At 35.7% G+C, this 9,518-nt stretch overlaps 2 protein-coding genes across 5 annotated transcripts; one reads left to right on the top strand and one right to left on the bottom strand.

Annotated features, from left to right (window-relative positions):
- The first annotated feature begins 2,383 nt into the window (after positions 1-2,383).
- On the top strand, positions 2,384-5,309 carry LOC133669775 (uncharacterized). 2 transcript variants are annotated; one of them, XM_062090049.1, is made up of 3 exons: positions 2,384-2,524; positions 2,627-3,868; positions 4,995-5,309. In XM_062090049.1, the coding sequence occupies exons 2-3, from the start codon at positions 2,676-2,678 to the stop codon at positions 5,107-5,109; spliced, it is 1,308 nt and encodes a 435-aa protein (XP_061946033.1). In that variant the 5' UTR covers positions 2,384-2,524; positions 2,627-2,675; the 3' UTR covers positions 5,110-5,309. The 2 variants fall into 2 exon arrangements, with proteins under 2 accessions (XP_061946033.1, XP_061946031.1); XM_062090047.1 differs by having other exon boundaries at positions 2,389-3,868.
- Positions 5,310-5,804: 495 nt separating this feature from the next.
- On the bottom strand, positions 5,805-9,518 carry LOC133669776 (F-box protein At5g07610-like). Of its 3 annotated transcripts, none has more exons than XM_062090051.1 (3): positions 9,364-9,518; positions 7,658-9,188; positions 5,805-6,021 (listed from the first exon to the last, which is right to left on the bottom strand). In XM_062090051.1, exon 2 carries the CDS (start codon positions 8,892-8,894, stop codon positions 7,677-7,679), a length of 1,218 nt encoding a protein of 405 aa, XP_061946035.1. In that variant the 5' UTR covers positions 8,895-9,188; positions 9,364-9,518; the 3' UTR covers positions 5,805-6,021; positions 7,658-7,676. The 3 variants fall into 3 exon arrangements, with proteins under 3 accessions (XP_061946035.1, XP_061946036.1, XP_061946034.1); XM_062090052.1 differs by having other exon boundaries at positions 9,353-9,515; XM_062090050.1 differs by having other exon boundaries at positions 7,658-9,515.

Here is a 9,518-nt window from a genome sequence, read left to right as displayed (position 1 = left end):
TACTTGTATCACTATTTCTAACCAGTTGGCATTATGGGTTTATTCTATGTTAAAAGGCCACATTTTTCTTGGTTTTTACTCTTGTTGTAATTTATTTTTAACTTGTTTTTTTAAAAAGTACTTTTCAAACTATTTTTTGTTTTAAAGTGTTAAATTAGTATTTTTTTTATATGTTTTTCAATGATTTTAATGATTTTAATGTGTTATATAAAAAATATAAAAATATATTATTGAATTTTCAATTGAAAAATTCTTTGAAAAGTATTTTTTGTATTGCATTATTAAAAACACACAAAAAAAGGGATTGTCAAATGTATTACAATATCCTTGGTTATTCTTTCTTTGCTTTGGATAGAAATATGCTTTGAGTCCATCTCAATAATATTGCGAACCATGTTGGCATGTGTACTTTCATATGCATCAAGATAGTGTTTGGTTACTATAGTACTGAAAATAGGGACAAAAACAATGTTTTCTTATACTTTTTATCTTGAAAGTCTTGAAATTCATGCTAAAATTATTTTACTCTTCGGTATTTTGAGCCAAACATATCTTTGTTTTGTTTATATATATATATATCCCCTGCAACATGACTAAACATAACCTAAGTTAACCTAATAGCTCTTGTATAACATGCAAAAATAGAAATTTACTATCTTTGGTGCTCGTACTTTATCGAGGGGATGAATTAATTATTTTGCGGAAAGAAATGATGTTATGATGCTACAAGCCAGTTTTAAAATAGAAAAATATGCGACTTGGGTAATAGATGTAATTACGTTAAATAAATTGACATATTATTTCAATTATATGGGAAAAAATTGGAAAAGATAGTGGATGGATTAAATTTAAAAAAAAAAGTGATTAGGATAACTTGAGAAATTTTTTTCTTTTCAATTCAGAACAAATTTTGTATTTTAATTCATAACTTATTAAATATAGAATAATAAGATAAAGTAAAAGAAGGATAAAAATTAGTCTTGGTCAACCTGAGTTAGAATGACAAATCTATAACTCGGGATAATCAGGGTCGAGCCAACCTAGAATATCTTGTCAAACTTGTGATTTAGATCATAAAATTAGAATAACCCGATAAAAAAAAATAAAAAGAATTATAAAGCTAATTTTTTAAAAAAATTGTATTGACTTTTTAAACCCATAACCTAGGTTATTAGACTTGAAGCATTTTATATGAGAAAAACTATAAAGTTCAATTTTCAATTAATCAAATATTGAATGATAAAATTAAAACAAAATCAATTATATTAAAAGGATTAAAAAAATAACAATTAAAAGAATGATGATTAAAATTCAAATACAAAATAAATTTAACATTTGGATGAAGGGTGAAATTAAAAAGTAAAAACAATTTAGCAAAAGGACTCCAACAAATCAAAACAGTGAGGATCAAAATTGACATAAAAAACAAAAATAATTTTTTGATTGAAGGGTGCAATAAAAAAGAATGATAACTTTTACAAAAAAGCCAAGACAAACAAATTAGAAATCAAAATAATGAGGACCGAGTTGAAAAATATAATATCATCAATTTGGATTGAGGAATAAAATTGAAAACCAATAAAACTTTTAAGAACAAAAATTAGAAATCAAAAGAATAAGGATTGAAGTTGAAATACTATCAATAAATAGGACCAAGCTGTAATTTTCAAGGGAAGAGAGAGAAAAGAAAAAAAAGATAAGCCCATTGGTGATAAAATGGGCCATCACTGTAGATACTTACCGATCCACATTGAAAAGGACATGATGATATTTTTAATGGCACAACCAAAGTGTATTTTTGGATGTTAGGAGGCGTCACACGTGCCACCTAAAAAGTGTTACCGTCTCCTATATACCTGTCTTTTTTGTTTTATATTTAGTTAAATATCAAGTTGTCCCTGAGTTAATATGGTAGTAACAAAAAATTCTTTGTTAAAAGATAAAAAAACCCCTTGAGACTAGATGGTTTCTTTTTACTTTCAATAATATTTTGATCATTTTATAGTGTGTTTTGGTTTTTTATATATATAAAATTCTCTTATCTTACATGATAATAATAATTTTTTTTTAAAAATACAAAATATCTCCTTGTGACATCCCGCACTTTCTTATGTATTTTTACTTAATTTCAATGATCTAAGCGTGTATGAAAAACAGGTTTCAACATTTTTATAAATATATATAATTTATTATAATTCTTGTTAAATTTATATTCACATTAACTATTTATAAGTTCTCTTTTTTAAAATATAAATATTCTTTTTATATAATACTGGATAGTTTATTGACCTTAAAAAAATTGATGTTCTCATAAAAGTTTATATGTGACATACATAAATTTACAAAATAAATTATATTAAACATTTACATCATTCCACTTACTAACGTTTAACATGATGAAAATCAATTTCATAAATTATGGCCGAGCTCGCCCTTCAAAATATAAGTAATGCCCTCTGTCCCTCTCTCCCTGGCCGAGCTCGCCCTTCAAAATTATGCAGAGTTGAATTGAATTGAAGAGCAGGTAAATGAATCCCACCCTCATTTATAACCTAACCTAGCCTAGGGTTCTTCTTTTTCTTCCCCAAATTTCCGTTTATTAAATTGCTCTACCTGGTGTTAAAAGAAATTAGGGGTTGGAGGAAGAGGTGGTTTAAACTGGCAAGCTTTTCACCATGTCGGTTACAGCGGGTGTTAGTGATACAGCTTTAGCTGTTAGAGATAAACTTAGAGGTAAAATTGGACAGACCAAGGTTAAAAGGTACTGGCCTGGCAAAGCCCCTGAGTGGGCTGACGATGCTGATGAAGATGGAGATATTAGGATGGCGAGGGCTGCTGCCTTGGATAAAGCTTTTCCTATTCGTGATGATTCCTATGATGTTGCTGCGTCGAAAGATGATCCCAGGCTGCGTCGTTTGGCTGAGAGCAGGATTGATAATCGTGATGAAGTGAGGGCGGATCATAGGAGGATTCGCCAGGCTGAGATTATTTCGACGGAAGAGGAGGAGATGCGGAGACAGGAATGGGCTGATATGGAGGAAGAGGATGAGGATGCATTGGAGGAAAGGAGGAGAAGGATTAAGGAGAAGTTGCGCCATAGGGAGCAAGAGGAGGCTGTGCTTCTTCCCATAGAGGAGGAGGAGGAAGTGGAGGAAGAGGAAGAAGAGGAGTCTGAGTACGAGACTGATTCTGAAGAGGAAATGACAGGAATGGTTATGGTGAAGCCTGTTTTTGTGCCCAAGTCGGAAAGAGATACTATAGCTGAGCGTGAGCGGCTTGAGGCTGAAGAACAAGCTCTCGAGGAAAAGGTGAGGAGGAAATTGGAGCAGAGGAAGGTGGAGACGAAGCAAATATTGGTTGAGGAGATACAGAAAGAGGAGTTGATTCAGAAGAATCTGGAGACGGAGGCAAATATTGCTGATGTGGATACTGATGATGAAATTAATGAGGCGGAGGAGTACGAGGCTTGGAAGGTCAGAGAAATTGCAAGGATTAAAAGGGATAGAGAGGCCCGTGAGGCAATGTTGAAGGAGAGAGAAGAGATTGAGAGGGTGAGGAATATGACCGAGGAAGAGAGGAGAGAGTGGGAGAGGAAGAATCCAAAACCTGCTCCACCATCGAAGCAGAAGTGGAGGTTTATGCAGAAATATTACCACAAGGGTGCTTTCTTCCAGGATCAGCCTGATGACCGAGCAGCAACTGCCGGAACAGATGACATTTTCAGACGTGATTTCTCATCTCCGACTGGAGAAGATAAGATGGATAAATCCATATTGCCCAAGGTTATGCAAGTCAAACACTTTGGTCGCAGTGGACGAACGAAATGGACCCATCTTGTCAATGAAGATACGACTGATTGGAACAATCCGTAAGTCCATTCAAACCATTATTATTATTTTTATTTTTATAGTATTAATTTTCTATCATATCTGCTGTTTTATGAGCATAGCATTTATTTCTCTGATGTTGATCATTTGCACTTGAGTTCAAAAAGGTCCCATTCATTCCCCTGTAAGTTTTGTGTATGAATGGGGATTAATTTAATCCATACTTGCACTTATTGAAATCCGGCTAAAGCATTTTACACCAGCTTAAGGGCATGCATATCATAAATAACAAGAAACAGAATTGGTTCTATGCATGTTCCTGATGCCAGTCTTTGTAAATATATTATACATGCTCTCAAATTCTAATTTCTTAGTCTCAAACTCGTAAGTGCTTTGCAGTACATTCTTGCTGATGGAAAAATTATACTCCAAATCCGAAGAAGATGCTTTATTCTATTAGTGGAAGATGATCACAATCTAATTCAAAAATGTCGCCAAGTTTAATTGAATCATTTGGACTATTACGGTCTCATGTAGTTGACAATCCATTCTCTCTCCTTTTTCTCCTAAGAGGTATCGACTCAAAGCTGAGGCCTGAGGCCTGGGGAGTTGGTCTGTTGGAGTCCCCTGGTTCAAATGCCCGCCCCCCACTTCAAAATTTAAGAAAAAAAGAAGCGTCCTCTTTTCCATGTGTTTTCATGCATGTCTTCGGTGAAATAATTTTTATTTTGAGGGAAACGAGAATCATAATCTTTTGATGCCAAGGGTAGTTACTATCTCATTCTTCAGTTTTATGACCTTTGTCTTTCAAATTATAAAAAAGATAGGGGATGTGAAAATGAAAATCATCTCCTTTTTCCCTGGGAGATGTTTCAAGTTTGCATTGATGGGCCATTTTGAATTAAATTACTTGGACAACTGTGCCCAAGACATCTTTGTGCATTTATATTATTTTGCTTTTTATCTTCTTTATCAAATTGGCCACCTGATGGATCCTACAATAATCGTTGTTTCGGTGGGAATATCAGTCTATTTTTGGGACGCTTTACTGTTTTTTTTTTTTTTTTCCATCAAGAACTTGTTGAGCTAACAAAATAAACAATTCGGATATGTAAGTTGTCATATTTTGTCTCTGAAACAAATGTTTACTGTGTGTTTGTTTTGCAGGTGGACATTCAATGATCCTCTGCGGGCAAAGTACAATGCAAAAATGGCTGGAATGAATGCTGCTATAGATAAACCCAAAGGAAGCAAAAAGTTGAAGGATTGGGAATCCCGGTAACCAAAATTTTGAAGTGTCATTAAGCTCAGCGAAGAAACTGTTTATTGGACCTTCTTTAACTAGAAGTTTGCAGGACTCCATTTGTCTGCCCTCGTAGAGCTGTATGGTGTAGGTTCTCGTTAATCATGGTGCAGGCAGATCTGTGTAATTTTCATCATTGGGGAATTTCATGCGCTGATGATCTATTATCATTTTCACCATTGGCTTTTTGAGTCACCATTAAAGTTGATTCCTCAAATGGTTTGTGTTTCCTATCCTCCACGTCCAACTTTGTTGTGAAAGCAGCTTTTGTTTGAAACAAATCTCAGTTTTCCCCTATCAATATCTGCTTCATCTAAGGTTTTATCTGTCACTAGACAGGAAAATTGCAAGTCCTGTTGCAGTCTTATAATCACAGGAATGCTTCCTCTCTCTAATCCTATCTCCTTGGATATGTAGGCTTCTTAAATAGGGTCCAGAAATGCAGTATGTGTCCCCATTTTGATACAAATTATAAGACATGTTCCTGGTTTAGACAGGGTGGTAGTTTAGAAACCCTCCTGCTGGCATTGTTTGATGCATTACCTAGCAAATTTCAGCAAAAACATAAAAAAATCTCTCTGATTTTGTCCAAGAAGTGTTTCCTTTTCCGGATTCCTAACTTCCTACCTGTGTCTTTGCATACTCGAACTTTTAGATGTATGGTTTCAGAATCCTTGAGACAAAACAGGCGATCTGATTAGAAGATGAAAATTGTTGCTTGAAATCATGATTCATACCCGCCACTTCTCACAAACACGCAAACGATGGAACATACTTATTCGTAACAAAGGTCTCCTGAGTTTATACAACAAGCTGTCTTAACGTTCAGAAGGGGGAGGACAGGTACTTGGTGACTTCTTTATACAATATCCATGATGATGTGCCTTCAACCTGTCAAATTAACATAAGCCAATTACTTAGAAAACATGCTGATAAAAAAAAAAGGAAAAAAAAACCCAGAAAACATGTCGATTAATATTAATGATTTGATAGGATAACTCTTTGTTGTCACCAAAAAATAAAAGAAAAATCAAACTCCTCAATATAGTAAGAGAGGCCAATGAAGATGCTGCTGCACCACAACCTAGCAACTTCCATGCACGAAATCAATGCTTATATCCAGGCTTCCATCTTTTCATCACTATCCAACCACCTTACCATCATCTCGCCATTACTAATACCACCCGTGCCTTGGGTCATAGACTTCTTTGATCTTTTATTAGCAGAACTTTTGTCTCTGGCAAAAATCATTATCGTTTTGTCTCGTGCAGTGAGTGATGTTGGTGGGATTAATTTCTGGATCACTTAACTTATAAATGAAATTTACTTGGAGAGCAGACTTTACATCAAATTAGACCATGTTGCTACAAAAAGGAAACGCACACTTCCACACACAAATTTTAATTCAAGCTTGCCAGCGGCAATTGATGTATTTCAGAGTTCTGACTCCATGCCAAGGCCTGTTGTCCCTACATCCTTCTTCAGACTCCATTACCCCTATTTGCAGCATATCATTGACAAAACATCTTGCTGAATAAATCAGTCAGACTTTAATATCCTTGGTTTCATTCCTCTGCATTAGATAGAAATCTCCTTCATAAGCCATTTTCTTTAAGATCCCTGAATGTCCATAATGACACCTTTAAATCCTAAATCTTCCTCGACAATGTTTTTGATTGAATTCTAAGCAGTCCCACTGCAAACATCTCATCCTACAAGCAAGACACAGAACTTTTCTTATGGCTTGAGTGGAGATTAGCAACTTGCCACTCCAATTTCTCGTCTTCTATCTACATTTCATAGCACATGCTCCTTGCATCCAAGTTTAAAAGCAAGTTATAACATTCAGATACCCTGTTGTGCATTATTGGCAACCTTACCTTTATTGTTCATGCTAAATTATTAACCATAGGTTGGTATTCCCATCCTCTTTTCAAGAACATGACCTGCCTGCTCAACAACTGATATCTAAAGGAGATATGTATCTTGACAAGATGAAATAGACTATATGGATGCAGATGAATATCTAGCTTGCGTGAAAGAAATGGTAGAACTACTATCTTGGTGTGAATGATCAATTAAAATACCACTTCATCCAGTTGGAAGTATTGAGAATTGACATGAATTCGCTCATGACTGGTTTAGCCTAATGGTGCACTTCTAGCATGCAAAATACAGGCGGGGTTAGATGGCTGTAGTTGGATTTGCAGGTCTACATTTGGATCCATAACACCATAAAATCTGACAATTCTAATGAATTCTGAAAGGGAATAGGAAACAATAAAATTTCATTTCCCAACATGAAATCTAACTGGGCTGCTTTGCCAAAAGCAGAATAAAGCAGTGCAATTTTCTATATGAGCAGGGGTTATTACTACGTCAACAATTGTTGTCATACGGAGCATCATTCATCTCTAAATGTATGCTGGATATAATGCTTAAACTGTCAAAGGCATGGAATTTGTGTGAAAATTAAAATTTGTGCAAGATAAAAATTACTGAAAACAGCAAGCTGATAACTAAATACCTGCCAAAAAGTGTTGTGCTCAAACAGAAACGAGGGACTGGAAGTATGGATGGGCTTGACATCCTTCATAATGCCATGGTACTCTAGCAATATCCGAACGCCCAGGTCTTGGTTTTAAATCACAGATCTTGATTGATGTCCCATCACAAAGATTATAGGACATAGCTCTACCGTCCACAAATATCACAACCTTCTTCTCCTCATCCTTTTCGCCCTGAATAATACTCAATACTGAAAACACAGCATGCTTGTTCATGAAGTTCCATGTTAGTTCAGGAAACATCATTCTCATAAATTGCAGATTTACATGGTAACTTAAAGACCATCCTGTATATTCGAATTCCATCACGAAAACATCAAATTCTAAAGAGGAACGGTTCTTGGTCAGTACCAAATGCATATGACCTCGGGACTCCCCAAAGTACATAATATCCCAATCCATACCTTCGCATGAAAACATAAAAGGCATCGGCATTTTCTTAACGGACTGACTATCAATGTGAAAATACAGTGAGGTCTCTGCATAACTGTACCAATGAACAGAACCATCCAAAAATACTCCATTAGAATAAGTCATTCCCAATGGCATGTTGAAAAGGATAGGAAGTAGACTCCATGATTCAGTCTCTGATGAATAAACATCTATTTGAAAATTTTGCTTCGATGAATTCCCTTTGCAAATACAAACAACCTTGTAGTAAGGTGATATCAAAGGATCAAACGCCAAGCTCAGCGACAAATATGCAGGTTTTGGAGGAGAGAGTGTCTTGAATTCCTTAGTAGTGGGATTACAAACAAAATATCTGAACTCATAACGACCATCATTTTTCATTTGTGTCGTCTTTACAAATTTGGGTTTATCCAACATCAATTTACAACAGCAAAGAAGCAAGCCATTGCAAGAATGTATTATTGTGACCTCAGAAACATTAAAATAATCGAAGAATGGGACTTTAGTGGAGTGTTCGAGAGGGACAAGATGGAATTCAGGAGTGGATTTATAGCCATTGCTGAGCATGAGAGCATCGGCTGTACGGTTTAGCATCCGTTGACAGCGGGCGTGGCTAATGCAGAATTTGGGGTCAGAAATCAAAGAGTGCCATCGTTTTGATACGCACTTGAATTTCAGGAGAGACTTTGCAGGTGCCCGCAGAAAGATTTCAGTTAAGAGGTCCAGGTTGCTGGCTATTATTTCTGCTGACCCACAAATTTCCAATTTCCCTTTGGGGTTCCTCATTTCTGCTGTTTTCCTTTTAACTCTTCAACGCACAAACAAACTCACTCCATAATTTATTGTAATTATAGAGATCAAAACTTCACTTGGAACACATCAAATTCTAAATCAAGACTCCAACAAGCATAGCCACCCACCAGAAATGAGGAAAATATTACCTGTTTTTGGCCTCAACATGAACATCTTACAAGACCTGTTGAATTAAAACTGCGGATCTCACAAGTGACAATCCCTTCCAGCAAGCCACGCACATCCCCTTCTATTTTTCTACATATGAGAGTTAGCTTCGAGAGTCAACTGTCAGGTCAATGAAAATTATAAAATATCAGGTAGCCTGGTAGAAAGAAACAGCAAAACAGTAGTGCGGGATAAGGCTTAAGAAGAAAATGGAAAAGAAAAAACATAAAGAGTTAATGGCCAGCTGTAGGGCATTGAAGAGAGAGCACATGCCTGAGCTTAACTCAGATAGGACCTGAAGGAATCCAATTGGTAGAAGGTTTTCCACGAAGTTGTTCTTCTTGTTAGCACTACTCGAGTTAATTGCCTGCGTCTTCTTACATTTATCATTGTTTTGAAATCCGCCCGGCGGCGGATTGATTTGAAGTTGGAACTCAACCGGATTTAAAA

Source organism: Populus nigra, chromosome 12 (genome assembly GCF_951802175.1).
Source record: "Populus nigra chromosome 12, ddPopNigr1.1, whole genome shotgun sequence".
Lineage (NCBI taxonomy): Eukaryota > Viridiplantae > Streptophyta > Magnoliopsida > Malpighiales > Salicaceae > Populus > Populus nigra.
This window is presented reverse-complemented; position numbering and strand designations above follow the sequence as displayed.

Coding starts and splice junctions, on each gene's coding strand:
- LOC133669775 (XM_062090049.1), top strand. CDS start 2,676: ATGTCGGTTACAGCGGGTGTTAGTGATACAGCTTTAGCTGTTAGAGAT. Junction 3,869..4,994: donor ACGACTGATTGGAACAATCC/GTAAGTCCATTC, acceptor TTTGTTTTGCAG/GTGGACATTCAATGATCCTC.
- LOC133669776 (XM_062090051.1), bottom strand. CDS start 8,894: ATGAGGAACCCCAAAGGGAAATTGGAAATTTGTGGGTCAGCAGAAATA.